This window comes from Solanum tuberosum, unplaced genomic scaffold (assembly GCF_000226075.1).
Source record: "Solanum tuberosum cultivar DM 1-3 516 R44 unplaced genomic scaffold, SolTub_3.0 scf00222, whole genome shotgun sequence".
Lineage (NCBI taxonomy): Eukaryota > Viridiplantae > Streptophyta > Magnoliopsida > Solanales > Solanaceae > Solanum > Solanum tuberosum.
The window spans coordinates 899,033-920,566 of NW_006239147.1; the positions used below are offsets into that span (position 1 = coordinate 899,033).

The following is a 21,534-nucleotide window of genomic DNA, read 5'->3' on the forward strand; positions in this document are numbered from 1 at the left end:
ATACAAAAAATTCCATTGATTCTTGAAGTTAATCTATCGTAAAAATACTATAAATCATGATAATTGACAACATAAAATATGTTTTGAAAAAGATACAAAAAATTCCATTGATTCTTGAAGTTAATCTATCGTAAAAATACTATAAATCATGATAATTGACAACATAAAATATGTTTTGAAAAAGATACAAAAAATTCCATTGATTCTTGAAGTTAATCTATCGTAAAAATACTATAAATCATGATAATTGACAACATAAAATATGTTTTGAAAAAGATACAAAAAATTCCATTGATTCTTGAAGTTAATCTATCGTAAAAATACTATAAATCATGATAATTGACAACATAAAATATTTCAAAAATAAATACATTTAAAAAAATTCGATTGATTCTTGAAATTAATCTATCGTTAAAAATTATGTATAAAATACAATAAATCGTGATAATTGACAACTTAAAATATTTATTAAAAAAACAGAAAAAAACTTGACTAATTCTTAAAATTAAATCGTGATAATTGACAACATAAAATTGTTCAAAAATGTTGTATGTGGGTAGTCTTATTGTGCCTTGAATAGCGTCAAAGAAAGTACAGGTTTGTGATAAAAAAACTTATTCCTTTATCCACGCAAACAATCGCTTCAAAAATTTCGTCATTAGCCCCAAAACATACCATTTATGTTATTGGGCCCGTACATAGCATGGGCAACAAAATCTAGTCATAAAATAAAGTAGACAATTTTCCTAAAACGTTAAAAGCCATAAAATACTTCAACTCTTTAAATAACAATAATTAAATGTGAAATGTGATAGTAACCTGCATTTTCCCTATCTTATCCTATAAAATATCCTTTTTTCCTTTGCCACTATTAATCTCAATGACTCTTTTTACATATTGATGAACTTTAAACTAAGTACTCATTCATATATAACATATTCACCTATCTAGTTCCGTTCGGTATAATTAAAGTTTGTGCATTCACTTTTTGGTTCGAATTTAAATTTAGTCGGACTTAACAAAAAAGTTAGACTATATGTTATTATAAGTTGTAATTTAACTTTATTTTAAGAATAGTTTTTTAAAAATATTTTAAGTAAAAATCAGCAACTGTTATTTATGATGTTATTTTAAAAGGGAAAAAAGTCAAAATATACCCATGTGTTGTATGATTTAGAACAATTTTTTTCTTTTAACTAAAGTATTCTATATTGTAGGGTTGGTACTTGTTATTAATGGCTATGCAACTCAACCTAATCCTAAATTTGCATCATTAATTAATCCCTCTACAACAAGCAACTGTGACTCTCTATAAAAGTACGTACGAATTCATACATCTTAATTAATTAACGCAGTATTTCTTATGAAACTCTTTCTAGTTATTAATTGACACAATGCTCAATAACAACAACATTTGTGCTAATCAGCTAATAGAAGCTGAAGCTCAAAGTTGGGATCACATTTTGAGTTATTTGCGTCCTTCATGTATAAAATGCGCAATTCAATTAGGAATTCCTGATATTCTTCACAAAAATGTCAATCCAATCATGTCTCTTTCTGACCTTATTGCCGCTTTGCCAAATTTGAATCCTTCAAAAACTACATTTATCCCCATTTTAATGCGAGTTTTAGTTGATTTTGGTCTTTTCAAATACCACCAACACCAACAACAAGGAGACGGCTATTCACTCACCAGTGTTGGCCGTCTCCTTGTTGAAAATGACCTCTCTGGCAAGAGGTCATTTTTCCTTTTCGCCCAACATCCCGTTGTGCTGAACACGGCTTCTTCCGTGGGCGATTGGTTACGGGACGATCTCCCCACCGCCTTTGAAACGGCGCACGGGAAATCCCATTGGGATTATTGCGTTGAAGAGCCGGAGTTTAATGGTGTTTTCAATGATGCTATGGCTGGCGATTCGAGATTGATCTCCAATTTGTTGATTTCTGATTGTTGTGCCGGTGTTTTTGAGGGATTGACGTCATTGGTGGACATCGGAGGTGGCACCGGCGCTGTGGCGATGGCTATTGCCGAAGCTTTTCCGAGCTTGAAATGTATTGTGCTTGATCTCCCTCATGTTATAGGTGATCGAAAGGGATCTGGAAACTTGGAGTTTGTTGCTGGGAGTATGTTCGATAAAATTCCTCATGCTAACGCAATCTTACTCAAGGTACGTATTATTTCGAATTTTGTCGAAAATCGACTTGTTGGAAATGTTTTCAATAATGTTTTATGCAAATTGTGGAAATTCCCACCTTTTAATAGTGATATTATATTTTATCTAGTAAAAATTATAATTTTTATTACGTTATAATAACTGAATTCATAACATGAAAATTACTTACAATCTTATAATCCACTTTAGTTTTAACTTGCCGTCATAACTCATAATGGCTAAATTTGATGAATTCATTGTAATAAGGAGATAAAGTTTTGCGATATAACTATTATAGCGGGTAAAATTTAGTTACTTTAATATGACAAGAATTTATAATGTTACTATTATAATGGAAATATTCCTAACTATTTACTTATTAATTGTTTTTTTTTTAATATAGTGGATTTTGCACAATTGGGATGATGAAGATTGTGTGAAGTTATTGAAGAAATGCAAAGAGTCAATTCCGAATAAGGAAAATGGAGGAAAAGTGATAATCATAGACATAGTAATGGAGGATAATTGTAGCAATAATGAGCAACTTGTTCAATCACAACACTTGATGGACTTACTAATGAGGATTACTTATGCTTCCAAAGAGAGAACCGAGAAGGAATGGGAAAAACTCTTCTTGGATGCTGATTTTAGTGGATATAAAATAATAACCTCTCTTGGATTAAGGTCTTTAATTGAATTTTATCCTTAAAAAAATTGTCTATATTCGTTACCCAATAAAATTGAAATTATCCACGAACTTCATCGCTATTCTGTTTCTGTTTCACTCGTAGCTAATAGTATTTCGTCGCTAAATAGGATTAGCGATAAATTTATTGTTTAACTATAAAATTTCTCTGTCGCTAAATTTAATTTTTTTTAAGTGATTTTTATTTAAGTTTCTACCATAAATAACTTCCTTTGTTTGGAGTCTCATTCATACAAGAGAATGGAGGTTAATTTATACTATGTAATAATATTAGTGCAGCACTATGCTTTTCCTACTATGCCAATAAAAATGTTGTAGCTTGGTATATATAGGTTCTTCAATTATTGTTTTTTTTTATGTTTGTTGTAGCTTATTAAGTATATAGTAACCAACTTGGGTTGTGGTGCATGGGTGGAGTATCGTGAGCTAAAAACAGTAAATTGCACATCATATTTTATCCCAAACCCAAAAAATAATAATTAACATTAACATTTAAAAAGTAAAATGAAAATACACATGAGCTAACAGGTCTTAGAATTTTTATTTTTTTTTCTAAGATTTTCTATTTAGTTAAATAATATCACTTAAATTAAATTTATTGTTGGGAGTGTACTGATAAAATACAATTAAAATTATATAATTATAACAATTAAATTAATGCAAAAACACTTAAATTATTTAATATAATCATGATTAATTGACTATTGAATACGTAGATGAAAGCTAAGTATTTCATTATTAATTAAGAGTGAATTTATATATTATTTTAAGTAGATATTAATAATGGAGATTTAGTTATACATACATTAATTATTTCACATTTTACCCTGCATAAAATAATATTACATTAATCATACAAAATTTTAAATTGTCAACCAAACATTAATAATTTAAAATACTTTTCCATTTAATAAACTTTAATTCATATAGGAGGACAAAGGATTATTTTTACTCACTAGATATTTTTTTTATTTTTTGAGATTTAAATTATATAAATTTAATTAAATTTTTTAAAATATAAAGTTTTATTTATTGGCATTAGAAAAATACTTTAACATCTTCTCTCTCTTTTTCTTCACTTTTTATGGTTAATTTTGCTATCATTTTTTTTCTTTTCATCATGCTTTAATTATATTAATTAATATATTATTTTTTGCAAACATAGTCGGCATCAAATGACATTTCTTTGTACAGTAACTTAAATCTCCATAGCTGGGCTGGAGTTCTTCCTATTCTTCTCTGTAGTAATTATTTGTTCTTTGACATTTTGTGCTTCAAATGGGTTATTATTTTTATGGTTTTTATGTTTATTTCTCAATTATTTGGTACTATTTTGTTTGTTAATTCAGAATAGAGGTGACGAAGACTCCCTGCAAGCTACTGGGTTTTGTTAGATGGGGATTGAACTTCAATTTCAAAGGCTATGCTGTTTGCTGAGCGTTAAAAAATTGTTATCAATTTTTGGAATTGTTATAGCTGTTGTTGTGCTGATATCACAATTACTCGCACTTCCATATGAGAATTACATATCTCTTCTATCAAATGTGGATGGAGTTGGGCTCGAAGCTGAAACTGTTTTGGCCACTGATGAGAAGAGGAGTAATGTGGAAGTTGATTCAGTGTTAGGGTTTCAGAAATTGGGCAACAGTACTTATCTAGAAAAGGGATTGAATGCAAATTCAACTATAGGGTTTTATTTGAATGTAAATACTTATTCAAGTCTAGGGAAAATGAGGAATGAATCGGCTCAGATTTTGCAGGTTAAGTCACCTGCAGCTCGTTCAAGTGGTCGGGAGAATGTGATTGCAGATACTGGTAATAAGACGTCGTCGTTAATGGAAAATGAGGCAACAAGTTCCAATTCTAATATCTTACGAGCTGGTATCAACAGTAAGAGAAGAAGACCAGCATCAATCTCCTACATGAACACTTTAGTGCAGCAGAACTCTAGTATTAGTTTAGTGGTATGACCGTAGATGTCAATTCTAACTTGAGTGGAGATTAATTACCAATTCATTTTTGTTATCTAATGCTTGAGCTGTTGGTTGTAGAGATCACAATGGCGTTCTGCACGTGAAGGGGAACTCCGATATGCAAAGGTTCAGATTGAAAATGCTCCGATAATTAGAAACATTCCTGAACTTCATTCATCTATTTTTCGAAATTATTCCAAGTTTAGGAGGTAATTGGATTTGATTTTGATTCTTGTAGTAAACACCTATATCAATGTGTTCATACTTTAATGTATTGTGAGATGCTTTATTGGAGTTGATGTAATTGCAACTCATGTGGTCATTACCAAAATCTAGAGTCTTCCTGCTGCTGCAATATAGTGCAATATAGCTATTACATTGTTTTGTCTTACATGTTGTTTTATTACCTTTTGCTTAGGTCATCGTATTATTTGTTATTGGTACGGTTCTTTTCTCCATTATTTTCAGCATGGTTTCTTCTTTGCTACTGTCATTCCTTTTCATATTGTTTTTTTATATATGCATTATTTAGGCCGAAGGCTCATGTGAAACAGTCTCTCTACCTTGGGAAGGTAGGGTAAGGCTGCGTACACATACCCTCCCAAGACTCTACTTGAGGGACTATACTGATTACTGGGTGAGTTGTTGTATTGATTTGGCAGAGATAGGAAAAGCTTGAGAAAAGTTTATCAACTGGGAAAATTGATTCCTCCCTGCCAAAATATGTGATTTTTTTTTCCAGATGTATACTGTTAAGAAGAGCAATTACTTCAATATTAAAGCCTAAGAAAATAGTATCTCTGTTTTGCAAGTACAACTATATACTTATTTGCTTTAAACTTAGTTCCATGAGCTGACTAATTGTACTGTTACATTCTTTTCTGCTTAGTTTTGTTTCAAGTTACCCACCTGTTGGAGGTGGTATCTGGTGGTCAATGATTAGAGTTTTTGCATTTGTTGGTATGAGATTGTGAGACACTATAGAAAATTGAAAGACAGTTTCAATTTGTACTCTCATAGTCATCGAGTCAAATATTCAACCTTATTTTGGGGAAAAGTATGTTCTAGATGTTGAGTTGTTTGATCCTTTTGCAGGAGCTATGAGCTGATGGAACGTGTCCTTAAAGTTTATGTTTATAAAGAAGGGGAAAAACCAATATTCCATCAGCCGTATATGCGAGGTATCTACGCTTCTGAGGGGTGGTTCATGAAACTGATGGAGAAGAACAAACAGTTTCTTGTGAAAGATCCCAAAAGGGCTCACTTATTTTATTTGCCTTTTAGTTCTTTGAAGCTACGAGAAGCTCTATCAAAACAAAATTTTACTCATCAGAAAGATTTGGAAAATCATCTGAGCAATTACATTGGAAGAATTTCTAGAAAATATCATTTCTGGAATAGAAGCAGAGGAGCTGATCATTTTTTGGTTGCTTGTCATGATTGGGTATGCTTTTTCTTGAACTCTATTCCATTGTGAATGTTGCGTTCCATAGTGCTTTGGCAGTCTAATTGTGTCAATCTACTCATTCTCCCCAGAAACCTCTTTCTGACAACTTAAGGGAAGCGAAAGAATGAAGTAGTTTTTTTCCTTTTCAATAATAAGTTTATAATCAAAGCATATATATAGTTGTGTTTTTTATTCTTTCATTTCTTTGGAAAAAGGTAGAGTTTTGAAGAATTATCGGATGTTTTCTGAATCTGCAACTTGGCTGGCGTCCTTTTTTACAAATCTGGAGTACTATCACCTTCAACACTTTATGTTGCTGTGAGGTGTCCATCTATCATTCTTTTATTAAAGTAAAAGTACGTTATAGGCACCCCGACTCACGAGGAAGAACATGGAAACCTGTGTTAGAGTCCTCTGCAATTCAAATATAGCTGGAGGCTTCAAGATAGGGAAGGATGTCTCTCTGCCAGTAACCTATGTTCGTTCAGCTGAAGACCCGCTCAAAGATTTGGGAGGAAATCCTCCTTCAGCAAGACCAGTGCTTGCCTTTTTTGCTGGAGGTATTCATGGTTATCTTCGTCCTATATTATTGCAACATTGGAGTGAGAAAGAACCTGATATGAAGATTTTTGGGCCTATGCCTCGTGATCCTGAGGGTAAAGCAAAATATAGGGAACTTATGAAAAGCAGCAAATATTGCATCTGTGCGAAGGGTTATGAAGTCCATACTCCAAGAGTTGTGGAGTCCATACACTATGAGTGTGTACCTGTGATCATATCAGATAACTATGTACCGCCTTTCTTTGAAGTTCTCGACTGGGAATCATTTTCTGTCTTTGTTTTGGAGAAAGATGTTCCAGACTTGAGAAACATCCTCCTTTCAATTCCTGAGGAACAGTACATGAAGATGCAGCATAGGCTGAAGATTGTTCAACAGTATTTCCTTTGGCACAAAAATCCTGTAAAGTACGACTTGTTTCACATGATCCTTCACTCAATTTGGTATAACAGAGTATTTCAGGTAAAATCTAAATAAGGATGTCAAAGGACTTTGGGATTTTGAATATGGAGGGACATGGGCACATAGGAGATATGATCCCGCAGATATCCCAAGTGATTTGAACGGTCATTTGCAGTACCAGATATGATCAAACTCTGGTTTATGCAAGAAGAATGTTCCTGCTTGGTAACTTCTTAAGTGTATTGCTATCATTTGCGAGCTGAAGTAGGGCACTAAGTGCTGATGCCTGATATTATCCTTGTATAATTCTCGCTCTTATAATTTACCTATCATTGCCATTTGATCTTTCCACTTTCTCCTTCTCCATGTAAAAGTGGAATTTATGAATTATGACCCCAGATGTATTACAATGTACTTAGGGGTGCGGCCCTTCCCCGGACCCTGTGGGATGCTTAGTGCATTGGCTTCCTTTTTCATTGTGCATGCTCGTTGTGATGAGCTCAATTGAGAAGACGTTGGCAGAGCTAGGAGTTGATCTCTACCACCCTTATGGGATACCACATGCACCAACTCTGCTACACTTATGAATTATGTTAGTTTTTCCTTTAATTAATCTTTCTATTTTTTTAAAACCAAATAATAGGTGTACTAATAACCCTTAAATTTAATTCAGACATGTTCTCCCACCAAAAAATTTACACTAGTAAAATAATAACAAATCCACTAATTGGGACACTAAAAACTCAAGAACAAAAAATCACGCTACTGTAGTTGATCAGATATTTTAGCTATTAATGAGATGTGATTTTCAAAGTCACCATAAATGTTACATGATCAAACCATAGGTAACAATTAGGAAGAAAAAGTAGGTATAGCACAACATAAGTGTATTTGCGCCTACCCCAACTCATGTTGAGCAAATGAACTAACCAAAAACCAAAACTTCACATTTTTTTCCACATATAAAAAACACTATATATATGCATTGCCTAAAGTATAGCTAAGCATAGAAATATTACTAAGTACAGCATTTTTACATAATTTATAGTCATGGCAATGAAATGGCTAACCCTAGTGCTAACATTGATGGTCATATTTGAAGGGGATTTGATTATGGCTAATCTTATGGAGGTGAAATGCATAAAACATTGCATGAAAGATTGCAAAAAAGTTGGCATTCCCTCTGCTTCCTGCCTCAAATTCTGCCCACTTCACTGCATTCCACCACCACCTATGCTTTCATCTGAAGTCCGCCATTGCGATGTTCGATGCATTCTTGATCGTTGTCTTGACTACAAGAATGGTATGCATATCCATCTTCTCTTACAAAACGTTTTATTTTAAGCAGAGGAGAGGTTTATCAAAAACAGTTTCTCTGTATGACATAAGAGTAACACTTTTGATCTTGAATGCACACATATCGTATATTAAATATGGTCTAAGAAAGAATGCATAGGTGTAGGTGAACCCACTTTCTTCTACTTAGATATGCCTTGATTTTCTACAATATTAATGCAATTTCATGGATTATCACATTATATATATTGTTATACATGTCTAAGAAAGGAGCATTGGTGCACGTGAACCCATACTGCTCCTATTAAGTAATATACGTCGTTAGTATTAACAATTTATTTTTGTATATATATTTTGCAGAAGCAGAGAAACTTGAAGGGTGTGCATCCAAATGCAAGAACAATAATGATTACTGCTAAGTGTGTTTTCCATCACAGGAGATTAATTACTACTTCAATAATGACAACTATACTTCTAGTCTTTTGTTTCTGTTTAGTTCTCTTTTAGTATAATTTTAATACAGAGTTTACATAATAAATGTAGGGCCATGATATGTATAAGGTGGAAGAGTACTTAATAAAATAATTAGTTTTCTTTATCATTGTTTTGCTCACATTTGTGATCGAATTTTAAAATTTGAGTTTCAAAATTCTTCGATGGAGGATTTTAGTGGATATCCTATTCAAATCTTCTTTAAACAGTTTCAAAATTTAGATATGAGTTTTTTTTTATATTTGATATATCACACTCGAAGCAGTTCACATTTACGATAAGTTAAACTTTAAAATAATCCAATCAGACACGCATTCAGTTACCAATATCTAGTTTCTAGTTAGAATGATAAATTCCTAAATACACCGAAAGGAAGAAGACCACCAAAAGAAGTAGAGAAATACAAATACAATTCCCTAAAATCATATACAAATTTGTGCACAACATTAATGAAACAACAATTTATATGGATGCGATTTTAAATCAGTACAAACATATTAAAATTTATAAACGATATAAAATGAAAAATTAAAATTTTACAAATACCTCTAATTGTTCAACAACATCGTCGTACTACGTTTCAGAATCAACATCATTCAGTTGTATCTCGACTCTTTGAATTCTGAAATTGCGGGGAGCAAAATTTGAAGGGAAAACGCAAATTTTAAAATTTCAAATTAGATATCGATGAGTAAAATTAGACGAAAAATAAGAGAATGAAAGAGATGAGAGAAAACTGATTTGATGTATGAAAGGAGGAGAAAATGTGGGAGAGATGAGATGTATTCTTTGTTTTGATACAAATGATATACATGGAACCTACATTGAAATGACTATATTAATTAAACAATATACGTGAATCGTTATTGAATTAAATCAAAATTGTGTTTAATAATTACATGATAAATATTTGGCATACCGAAACAAAATGACTTCGGCCGAAGGGCTAAATCAGTAATAAACAGTAATTGGGCTATTTTGTAAAGGAAATTTTGACTTAATGGTCATTCTGTGTAATTATTCCTAATAAAATTATTTTAGCATGCATTAATATAGGGGTGACAAAATCACAATTCACCTAATCTATTTAGGTTTGGATGGATTAACTAATGATCTACTTAGTTCTTAATTCAAGTCATTTTAATTCGTTCGATTCAACTTATTTAAAACCGAGTTAATATATGAAAAATTTTGCTAAATTTTTTTTTTTTTTTTAAGTTTGATATGTTATATATAGCTTTAAATATAAGAAAAAAATTACTAGGCACTTAACAAATTATAGTAAAACAAACAAAGAATATTAAACTTGTGAAAAATTGAGTGGTGATTGAGTTATAACCTGATTTTTTATAAGTTTTTCAATTGCAACATTCTCGTAACAAGTTTAAGACCATAAAATTTAAGTTACTACACATATCTTTAATTTAATAATTATAAAATTTAAAAAGTCATATATTGTTCTAAAACTGTATAGTTATACTAAGACACTTAAATTGGAACTACATTATTTTTCTAACTATTTTGCAAAGTGATGGGCTATTTGTTTAATTAGAGGGAACGAAAATGGCCAGGCCCAAATTCACAAAAGTTCAGTAAAGGCCCAGTTAAGTAGCGTCGGACACTTCTTAAACCCTAAAAAACTCATAAACATCCGTCTCTGTATATCAGTGTCTTCTTCTCCATCTAGGGTTTGTTCATCAGATCGTCGCAGACTCGAGAGAAAAAAATGGTATGTTCTTTGCCATGGTTACATTTTCTCTTTACTCTCATTTTTTTGAACTTGTGTTCACGTATTTTTTTCCTTTATTTCTGTAGGCTCCAAAGAAGGGTGTTGCAGTAGCATCAAAGAAGAAGCCGGAGAAGGCTAAGGTGGTGAATCCACTATTCGAGAAGCGGCCAAAGCAGTTCGGTATCGGTGGAGCTCTGCCGCCAAAGAAGGACGTAACCAGGAATGTGAGATGGCCTCGGAATGTTACCCTACAAAGGAAGAAGAGGATTCTGAAGATGCGATTGAAGGTTCCTCCAGCTCTTAACCAGTTCACCAAAACCCTTGACAAGAACCTCGGTCAGTATACTCTCTTGCTGTAAATTTGTGAACAATTAGACAATTAATCCTGTATGTCCGATCCAGTGTATTTGCAACTGCTTCATTTCGATAATGGAGAATGAAGATTTGTTTTTTTTACAATGTAAAAGCTAAATCTCTGGCCTCTATATATTCATTCAACTCGAATTTTATTTTGTCCAGTTACTTCCTATTATTTTTTAGCTTTTATTTCAGTATGTTTTATGCTGCATGTTATCGATCAGAACTTTCATAGGAACTGGTGGCCTAATGAGTGGTATATGTTTGAACTATGCCTCACTGTGTTGTATGTGAAACTATAACGTGTTTCCATATATGTTTGAACTTTGCCTCACTACGAACTTGAAGGCAGTTGAATGATCGGTTGTTTGTGCTTGATTGTGGATTCTTATGATTCCAATTTTGTCACATCTTGTTTAAATATTGTAAACACCTTGTCTTTTGCATATGTACTACATATTCGGGCTCATTACCTATTGACGAACCCATATTGTAGTTTCATTAACCATGTGACTGGCTAACTGAGCTATTATTGTCCCTTTTAGAATCCACTGCTGCAAAACTAAATATGATCTCGTGAAGAACTACTTTTTTTTGGGAGAGTAGATATAGCTTAGTAACTACTAATATAATATGGTTGAATTATCATGCGACTGCTACCTTTTTTATTTTTACCATTATGTCTTCCCACTTCTTCAGTAGACCAAAATTGATAGTATTGTTTATCAGATCACACCTCATCTTTTGTTTTGTTCTACTCTCATGAGATATCTTATTTCAGTGAGACTGAATTGAATGTTTTTGTTGCGTTTGAATGTGCAGCTACAAACCTTTTCAAGATGCTTCTCAAGTACAGGCCTGAGGACAAAGCTGCAAAGAAGGAGCGTCTTGTCAAAAGGGCTCAAGCTGAAGCTGAAGGAAAAACTCCCGAAACAAAGAAACCCATTATTGTGAAGTATGGGCTTAAGCACATCACTTACCTTATTGAGCAGGTTTGTTTTGGTCTTGCAAATTCTCTTCTACTTTCAAGCACATCTCTTTTCATCTATGTAGTAACTATTTTCCATTGATGTCTTTTCAGAACAAAGCTCAGTTAGTAGTGATTGCTCATGATGTGGACCCAATAGAGTTGGTTGTCTGGCTTCCTGCACTATGCAGAAAGATGGAAATTCCATACTGCATTGTGAAGGGGAAAGCACGTTTAGGATCGGTAAGTAATACTAAGTCTGTATTCTCAATGCTTCTAAACCTATGAGATACTGATATTGATGACTGTGCACAGATCGTGCATAAGAAAACTGCTTCAGCCTTGTGTTTGACAACCGTGAAGAATGAAGACAAAATGGAGTTCAGCAGAGTTTTGGAGGCAATTAAGGTATCTATATTAATGGCTAGTTTGGTTTGCATTTTGCCGTAAAGCTCTTCTAGGATTCCTGTTGATGCATGTTTACTTTTTCAGGCTAACTTCAACGACAAGTACGAAGAGAACAGGAAGAAGTGGGGCGGTGGTATCATGGGCTCTAAGTCACAGGCCAGGACCAAGGCCAAAGAAAGAGTTCTAGCCAAGGAAGCTGCCCAGAGATTGAACTAAGAGCTTGCTGTGATATATACACTGCAATTTAATTAGAGAGATGCTCTGCCAAGTTTTGTATTTGGTTCACATGCTTTACATTGTTAAAGATATCAAGTACCTTTATGTTTGCCTTGACAATGAATTATCAGACATTTTATTAAAAATTTTGTTAGTATGTGTTTTTATGGCTCCGAAATGGCGTTTTTATTTAAATTCCTACACTTCACTACAAGTTCTTTCTTGAAATAGTGCACTTAAATGGATGCTCCTCAAGCTCCATGATCTGAGTCTGTACTGTGTCATGTAACACCACCAAAGTAAATGAAACTTTTAGAGATATTGGTAATCAGTTCAGAAGAAGTTGAGTACTTCAGGGCACAACCATAAATAATTTTGAGTTTAATTAGCAACTTTTCTAGCGTACAAAAAAAGAACTTCCAAACACTTTCCCCAGAGTTTGCAATCACAAGCTTTTCGAAAATCAAAGAAAGTAACAAAAAGTGATTCATAATTCACAATAATAGTCAATCTATTTGAAATCCATCTTGAAGACAAAACAAAGAGTGAACCATTTGCAAAACATGGGGGAAAAAATTAGGAGAAAATTTAAGTATAAATTATAGGAACCACATATTATAATTACTTAATAACATCCTATCCCTTCTAGTTTTTTATTTACCAAAAATCCCTTAAAAATGATGTTTGTGGGATACATAACATTGTGCACGGGATACATTAGGTTTGATACATTCCATATAGCGGGATACATAGCATTGTGCACGGGATACATTAGGTTTGATACATTCCATATAGCGGGATACATAGCATTGTGCACGGGATACATTAGGTTTGATACATTCCATATAGCGGGATACATAGCATTGTGCACGGGATACATTAGGTTTGATACATTCCATATAGCGGGGGGATACATAGTGTTGTGCACGGGATACATTAGGTTTGATACATTCCACATAACGGGATACATAGCGTTGTGCACGGGATACATAGGTAAAATAAGGGATTTTTGAAAATTTTGAAATAAGTTGGGATAAATGGATATTAAGGTAGGTAAATGAGTGTAGTTAAGTAATTTGTCCAAAAATTTAATCTAAAGGCATAGCTTCAAATTTTAATTAAATTTATAATCAGATTTTATTCCACATTGAATATGACTATTTCTCAACTAATTTGCAAAGTGGCTATTATTTAAATAGATTGTCGAATGGCTAGGTCGTGCTAATTTTTCTTATTAAAAGGAGTCCATGGCCCAAATCCATACAAATTCGCTTATGCCTTATATAAGATAGGCTGTTTCTCCGGGTTTAGTCCTCCGGTCGCCGTCTCAAGCAAAAATGGTAAAGCTCTTAGCCATGGTTAACTTCCTTCTTCTTCACAACTCCTTTTTGGAATATGTAATCTCATTTTTGTTTCTTTCTTTGCGGAAAATGTAGGCTCCAAAGAAGGGTGTTGCAGTAGCAGCAAAGAAGAAGCCAGAGAAGGCGAAGGTGGTGAATCCACTGTTCGAGAAGCGGCCAAAGCAGTTCGGTATCGGTGGAGCGCTGCCGCCGAAGAAGGATGTAACAAGGAATGTAAGATGGCCTCGGAATGTTACCCTACAAAGGAAGAAGAGAATTCTCAAGATGCGATTGAAGGTTCCTCCTGCTCTAAACCAGTTCACCAAAACCCTTGATAAGAATCTCGGTCAGTATACTACTATTATCCTAATCTTTTCCTGTTGCGATTTTGGTTAATTAGTTGCTGTTAACAATTAGACAACCAATCATCTATTTCCAATTCACTGTAATTGCAGCTGCTTATAATGATAATACTTTTTACCTGTATATTCATTTCGCACTATTTTGTCGAGCTAGTTAGTATTATTTGTTTTAGCTTTTATGTAAGTATGTTTGATGCTGCATGTTATCAATGTGAACTTTTACGGAACTTGTGTCATGACTCACGAGTAGCAAAGAAATTATTAGGAATTGAGTATTTTATTGGAATTTGGAACTATAATGTGTTTCCATAGATGTTTGAACTATGCCTCACTTACTTGAAGACAATTGAATGAGTTGTTATTGTGCTTGGCTTGTGGATTCTTATAATTCCAATTATGTCACCTCTCGGTGAAAGTTTGCTAAGACCGCGTCTTTTGATGGGCGAGCAATATGGATGACACCTCCAGGCTCACATCTCTGAAACTGTTGGCTGGCTTATTTTATTAGTTCATAACCAACTAACCAAGTGGCAGACTGAGCTATTATTGTCCCTTGTAGAAACTGTGAAGAATATTATTTTCCCTTTTAGAAGAAGCTTTTTTGGGGAGAAGTACAGTTAATTCAGAAACTACCACTGTTATATTTTGTTGGAATTCATCATGGAATAATACATTTTGCATATTTTTAGTATTATACATTTGTGTTGTTTCTTTAAGGGGTGTTAGATTTGATTGTACCAAATCAGATAGTGATATTTGTTCAAGACAATTTTTTTCCAGCATGTTGGACTTTACTGTCTCTCTGCCTATAGAATCATGTTAGACTTTACTGTCTCTCTGCCTATAGAATCATGTTGGACTATAGGGAAATGATTAAGTAGTGGTCAGTGTATTTTTGTCTCTTCATTTCTTATTTCTCATTTTCTTTTGTAAAATGGACTTGTGCTTTTTTGTGGTTTTGGAAAGTAAAAAATTACTGGGGCATTTATAATTTTTTGTTGCATTTGCTTTTCACTGCTAACCTAACACCTGAAATCATCCTGAAAATATATCGATCATTTTGTGGCAAAATACTTTGTTTTGGGAAAATGTAGTATTACCTTTTTGTAGTCATTCTTAAAAGGCTAAGTTGCTGCCATGTAACCATTATTTATCATCTCTCAACTCATTTGTTTTTCTTTACTTGCATGAGTTATTTATTTCAGTGATACTGATTTGAATTTTTCCAATGTCTTTGCCTTCTGAATGCAGCTACAAACCTTTTCAAGATGCTTCTTAAGTACAGGCCTGAGGACAAAGCTGCAAAGAAGGAGCGTCTTGTCAAAAGGGCTCAAGCTGAAGCCGAAGGAAAAACTCCCGAGACAAAGAAACCTATTATTGTGAAGTATGGGCTTAAGCACATCACTTACCTTATTGAGCAGGTTTGTTTTGGTCTTGCAAATTCTCTTCTACTTTCAAGCACATCTCTTTTCATCTATGTAGTAACTATTTTCCATTGATGTCTTTTCAGAACAAAGCTCAGTTAGTAGTGATTGCTCATGATGTGGACCCAATAGAGTTGGTTGTCTGGCTTCCTGCACTATGCAGAAAGATGGAAATTCCATACTGCATTGTGAAGGGGAAAGCACGTTTAGGATCGGTAAGTAATACTAAGTCTGTATTCTCAATGCTTCTAGACCTATGAGATACTGATATTGATGACTGTGCACAGATCGTGCATAAGAAAACTGCTTCAGCCTTGTGTTTGACAACCGTGAAGAATGAAGACAAAATGGAGTTTAGCAGAGTTTTGGAGGCAATTAAGGTATCTTTATTATTTACTAGTTTAGTTTGCATTGCATTTTGCTGTAAAGCTCTTCTAGGACTCCTGTTGATGCATGTTTACTTTTTCAGGCTAACTTCAATGACAAGTATGAAGAGAACAGGAAGAAGTGGGGGTGGTGGGTATCATGGGCTCCAAGTCACAGGCCAGGACCAAGGCCAAGGAGAAAGTTCTAGCTAAGGAAGCTGCCCAGAGATTGAACTAAGAGCTTGCTGTGATATTTACACTGCAATTGGATTAGAGAGCTGCTCTGCCAATTTTTGTGTTTGGTTCATATGCTTGACAACGTTAGAGATATTAGTTCGATATGTACCTTTATGTTTGCCATTTGCAGATTATTGATCCGTCGAAGAAGCTTTAAACTTTATGAGAAGTTTTTGTTAGATATTTTGTGAGTGTGTTTTTTATGCCTGCAAATTGCTCAGTTATTCAAGTAACACCTTTACCACTTATTCTTCGCTTATTTAGTGCTTACTGTTGTCTACGAAATTCTGCTCTTGTATGTTGGTTTGGTTCATGATTCATCTCTGGCCTTTCTATTTATCTGTTACTTCTATATGGAGTATTAGATATATCAGTTTGTTCAAATTTACGAAGATTCAAGAAAGAGTGTTGTGTGTGCATTTAGCTCTACGATGTAGCACTGTGCATGTATGTCTTCTTGTTGATACGTAGTGTTAAAACTCACTTAGCATATTCAATGCTATTATTAGGTGATGAGTCTCCTATGTCTTTTGAGTTAATCTCCGTAAGCCAAAAGAGATGCACATTTAACATTATAGGGAATCCCATTTTGGCCCTCTCACCTTTTTTTCTTTTGGTGAGATTATTTGACTAGTTATCATATTAGATCTACAAAATTTTAAATTAAATTTCATTGTATAAGTTTGAAGATAGCAGCAGCAGAAAAGCTGTAGAAGTGGCAAACTATATGTGGCTGTTGGAAGTGTTTATGTATGACACTTTTTAGCACATGTTTGGTGGACGAAGGAAAGGGATGATATATGTTCTCAAGGCAAAATCAATAGCATCCAAAAGTTTAATACCTTTGTTTTTCAAATCTGAATGATAATGGAGAGATTCGACAACTTATATATATGTAAAAAATCATTTTTTTATTATTTATATAGTGTAATTTTTCAATAAAAGTACCACCTTGCACCCCTTTGGCCCTTTTGACTATGTATCTGACAAACTCAGATACCACGATTATAAAAAGAGAGAAGTATTGGAAGCACTCTTAAATTCGGCGTGAGTTATTAGTTTTATTCCGAAGCATTGACAGCTTTAAAAACACTCATTTACTTGACTAACGAAACATAAATACACTCCAATCTTATAACATGAGTGAAATACATCTCTAAATTCTCACCAAATTTAGGGGTGTTTTCAACATTTTTATCGACTTTTTATTAAGAGCTCCATGTTTCTACAAGAGTTTGAGAACATTTGGTGATAATCTACGCCAAATTCACAGGTGTTTTAATAATTCTCTCTTAAAAAAAAAAATTTAAAAAAAGTTGTGCACTTTGTATTTATTTGATTTTCTTCCTCTTGTCATTATCGTACATCCCTTGTCTAATTTTCATCCACATGACCACATCCACAAATATACAAAGATATTTTGTTTCCACTTGTCACCAAACCAAACACGTACCCATTTACGACGTCGTTTGCTTCTTTTTTTTCAATTTGTTGATACACCCCTCACTCCCCTTCCTCCCTGTTGAATCAAGAACCCCAAATCCCCCGCAGCAGAAGTAAAGACTTTTGTGAAAGCTATTGATGGCGTGTACACCCATATTTAATTCTCTTTGAAAAACGTAAAACAAACCCAGAAGATAAGAATATCCACAAAGTTTATTGTTTCAATTTTATTCACATTTCATCCCTTTTTTCTGTTCAACGAAACCTACATGATCCACCACCTACTGGGCTCAATTTTGTTTTTCTTTTGGCTTCGTTATCTGTGAATCAATTGTTTTGCTCTTTATAACTTTATTTGTGGATTTGGGTTGGTGTTAAATCGGATAATTGAAGGTTGAAACTTTAAAGTGAAGAAAGAGTGAGAAGGAGGAAGACACAAGATGGTTAATCAGATTGTATCAAAAATTGGTTCTTGGACTCGTAACAAGATCGTTGATCCTCTTTATCACATCCTCCAAAGGTAGCTAACGTTTACCCTTTTCCCCTTCTCTTTCTTATGGTCTATTCAGGGAGAAAAGAGTGCATTTTTCTAATTAGAACTAGCTTGGATTAGTAATAGCTTGTTTGGATGGTTGTTATGTTTCATTTCATTGTGTATTTTGTTGTGTTGCATTTTGTATCCTTCTCCGTTTTATAATATCACTCACCAGCAATTTAAAGAAATGGTAAAGTAGAAGGTAATTAAATACTCCCTCTGTTTCAATTTGTTTGTCGGGTTGTGATTTGATTCGGAGTTTATGAAAGTAAATAAGTCTTTTTGAATCTTGTGGTTTTAAACTAAACATATGTAGAATGCACCAAAATGTCCTTTAATCGTGTGCTCTTAAATATGTTAGGTGGAAAGTTGGAAGTAAAGAGACATTCTTTTTGAAATTGAATAAAAGAAAAGTAAGTCAAATAAATTGAATCAGGGGAGTAATAAATTAAGGGAAAGAAATAGGGTAATGAGCAATCACACAAAACCGGTTGTTACATAAAGTTTTACTTTTCATTATTACATAACAACAAATTTAACAATATGATACAATAAAATTTAAGTAGCAATCAAAACATACTTCCAAAGTAACAATAGGATACAATAAAACATGTAACAACCATCCAAACAAGCTGTAAGCTTTACCTTAGGTGAGTTTTTTGTAATCAAGTGTCTGATTAATATTCAATTACTAGTAATTTTCTAATGACAAGAATGCAAGTAAGAAGCTTTACTGATTTTTACAATGAATGGTTTTCTTGATTTGCTTTAAGGGGAGCAGAGCCAAAACTGTTGGCGTTCTCTGCGGCTCTCGGAATCACCTTTGGGGTATTTCCCATATGTGGTATGTTCTGTTAAGCTGGAATTAGTTCTTATAATCCCTGTTTTTGTAAATTCATTTTTACGGAAGCATTTCTTGTTTACTTTCTTAAGTTCGTGGTGTGATCTCTAACTATGCAGCCAAATCATATATTCCTAGGACATAATTTTATGACAAAATAGAAGGTTCTCTTGACTGTAATTCAGTTATTTAATCAATGTGTTGAGAAAAGTGGGAGTGTTGAATTGCAGGTAGATGACAAAGGTAGAAGAATTATTAATAAGTCAAATCAGTGAAGTTTCTTTTAATGAAGTAGAAATGGCTTGAACCTTGCAAAATCAAAATGCTAATGAAATACTATATTATAAGATGGTAATTTGATAGCCTTCTCATAGATAATCTTCCAAACACTTCTGGGAGACTTTATCGTTACTGGTTTCAACATGTTTTACGGACTTTTGGGATTGTAGAAGTGAATCTAATGATTGGGATAAAAACCGACATGCTTGTACATATTACAACTTATTGAACTTCTACGTGGATTTGGAATTAATGGTCCTATGAATTGGTCAGCAATTGATTAATTGCCATTCAATGTCATTTTAAGAGCACCCATATGCATAGGCTTGATGTTTGAATTATCTTCCTTCAAAGTTCAAAGAGTTTTTTTTTTGGGACATGCTGTGGAACTAATATGCTGTCTGGAGCAAAGCCAGCTTTTGTACTTATTCCTTTGGTATCAGTTTGGTTAGCTTGAATATCATCATCTAGAAACGCAAGTGTAAATTCATGTTTTTACTTCTTTTTAATGGTTATATGATGGAAATGTTCTTAGTTGATGAAGTATCTGGGTTTTCTTTCCCAAGAAGCCGACACAACTATGTATTGAGAAAGAGACAGCTGTTCAATATCTTCCTCTTGACTATGGACAACTCCAGCAGAGGGTGCGTATAGTTGTTTTTCTCCTGCCCCAAGTTTGTCTCTAGTTTTGAAATCCATGCAGTTGACCGTCACCTCCTTTGGCTTGCTTCAATCTGAGACAGATCTTCAGTAAATTGTGAAGCTTTGAACCCCATATTCCTGATATATCTCTTCCACCTTCTTCCTCTTTCAGAAAATCTGCAATGTGCCCTCCACCTTTGATACTCATAAAAGTTCGCTGATCCACCCTTCTGATCATCAATTCTGATTTAGCTCTCAAACCTTTTCCTTTGTTCAATGATCATGTGGCACACCCTGCATGTGCTGCGTTGTTTAACTACCTTAAATTCTCTGTGGGATGAAGAAGGTCCATCTCTGCATTATCAAACTAAGTCCATCTATGCATTATCAAACTGAATCATGTAATTTAGAAGATTTGATTGCACTTCACGTAGCCATAGATATGCTTATGTTGCAGCGCAACGGCAACCATATGTGGACTTAGTTTGGCGACCATAATGTTGCTGAAATTTTTAGACAGATCTATGTGTGTGTGATGAGAAACGTGGTAGGTAATAATTAACCAAATACATGTAAATTGATGTAAACACAGTCTGTGACTCTGTGCTACAGATTTTTTTAAACTGAAAAATGATAATCTGCAGTTCAATTTTTTGTTGCTAGCTAGAAATATTTGCGTGAGTTGACTTCTGGCTTGATTAAATCCTATTGAATTTTGCTAAGCAAGTACAACTTATGCGCAATCTATTTTTCTCAACAGGTGTCACAGTATTCCTATGTGGGATCGCTATTGCATTGTTGGGATCGTATTGTCATGCTCCTACGATGATGTTGGCTAACTTCATTGCTACTCCTATTGAGTTGAGGTATTAGCTCAGTTGTTTGATTGTTTTGCTGTTACTACTAGAGCCCTGATCTTTTCCCCAAAGACTATTCTCATTGTGCCCCCTACCTGGTCCAAGATCTCTTTTGTAGTTAGACATGTGTATTATAAAATAGGGATTCTTGTTATCAGTTTAACATCTACTTCTGCCGTAGTTATTAGTATTTCACATGCTTCTTGTCACCCACTTTTATGCTAGGATTTGTAGAACAATATCTGTGGGTTGTGAGAAGTGGGAAACATACAAGGATGTGGCATCATGTTCTGCTTTTGGTTATTAGCATCAATGCTATGCGTTTGTTAATCTGTGGTCCCACATGATTTTAAATTTTTTCAATTGCAGAATGCCTCCATTTGGACATAATATATGTGGGTATCTTTTTCCCTTTCATCATTAAACTGTGTCAGAAAGGAGTAATTTCTCTCTTTATTTTTTATTTTTGGGCCAGGGGTAGGGAGTTGGGGGGGGGGGGGTAGG

The 21,534-nt window shown here is 33.8% G+C and overlaps 5 protein-coding genes and 1 pseudogene across 8 annotated transcripts in view; all 6 read left to right on the forward strand.

Moving 5' to 3' along the window:
* The first annotated feature begins 1,360 nt into the window (after positions 1–1,360).
* LOC102578461 (trans-resveratrol di-O-methyltransferase-like) lies at positions 1,361–2,903 on the forward strand. Its single transcript, XM_006356469.2, has 2 exons — positions 1,361–2,168; positions 2,557–2,903. Exons 1-2 carry the CDS (start codon positions 1,395–1,397, stop codon positions 2,860–2,862), a joined length of 1,080 nt encoding a protein of 359 aa, XP_006356531.1. The 5' UTR covers positions 1,361–1,394; the 3' UTR covers positions 2,863–2,903.
* A 1,105-nt stretch (positions 2,904–4,008) lies between these two features.
* Positions 4,009–7,695, forward strand: LOC102578805 (probable glycosyltransferase At3g07620). Of its 3 annotated transcripts, none has more exons than XM_006356470.2 (5): positions 4,010–4,103; positions 4,209–4,823; positions 4,911–5,041; positions 5,928–6,276; positions 6,647–7,695. In XM_006356470.2, the coding sequence occupies exons 2-5, from the start codon at positions 4,254–4,256 to the stop codon at positions 7,313–7,315; spliced, it is 1,719 nt and encodes a 572-aa protein (XP_006356532.1). In that variant the 5' UTR covers positions 4,010–4,103; positions 4,209–4,253; the 3' UTR covers positions 7,316–7,695. The 3 variants fall into 3 exon arrangements, with proteins under 3 accessions (XP_015168446.1, XP_006356532.1, XP_015168447.1); XM_015312961.1 differs by having other exon boundaries at positions 4,011–4,100; XM_015312960.1 differs by having other exon boundaries at positions 4,009–4,823.
* A 568-nt stretch (positions 7,696–8,263) lies between these two features.
* Positions 8,264–9,137, forward strand: LOC102579135 (protein TAP1-like). Its single transcript, XM_006356471.1, has 2 exons — positions 8,264–8,543; positions 8,897–9,137. Exons 1-2 carry the CDS (start codon positions 8,291–8,293, stop codon positions 8,953–8,955), a joined length of 312 nt encoding a protein of 103 aa, XP_006356533.1. The 5' UTR covers positions 8,264–8,290; the 3' UTR covers positions 8,956–9,137.
* A 1,514-nt stretch (positions 9,138–10,651) lies between these two features.
* LOC102579458 (60S ribosomal protein L7a-2-like) lies at positions 10,652–12,883 on the forward strand. Its single transcript, XM_006356472.2, has 6 exons — positions 10,652–10,757; positions 10,844–11,093; positions 11,937–12,106; positions 12,196–12,324; positions 12,397–12,489; positions 12,574–12,883. Exons 1-6 carry the CDS (start codon positions 10,755–10,757, stop codon positions 12,703–12,705), a joined length of 777 nt encoding a protein of 258 aa, XP_006356534.1. The 5' UTR covers positions 10,652–10,754; the 3' UTR covers positions 12,706–12,883.
* A 1,087-nt stretch (positions 12,884–13,970) lies between these two features.
* Positions 13,971–16,628, forward strand: LOC102579784 (60S ribosomal protein L7a-2-like; annotated as a pseudogene). The gene is made up of 6 exons (XR_368033.2): positions 13,971–14,045; positions 14,142–14,391; positions 15,659–15,828; positions 15,918–16,046; positions 16,119–16,211; positions 16,301–16,628. The product of XR_368033.2 is annotated as a 60S ribosomal protein L7a-2-like (transcript).
* Positions 16,629–17,915: 1,287 nt separating this feature from the next.
* LOC102580100 (uncharacterized) overlaps positions 17,916–21,534 on the forward strand; it is a 6,108-nt gene continuing 2,489 nt past the window's right edge. Inside the window, exons 1-3 of the mRNA XM_006356473.2 lie at positions 17,916–18,396; positions 19,185–19,255; positions 20,934–21,039. Of these exons, the coding sequence (XP_006356535.1) occupies positions 18,317–18,396; positions 19,185–19,255; positions 20,934–21,039 (257 nt within the window). The 5' untranslated portion in view covers positions 17,916–18,316. The remainder of the gene's footprint in view (positions 18,397–19,184; positions 19,256–20,933; positions 21,040–21,534) is intronic.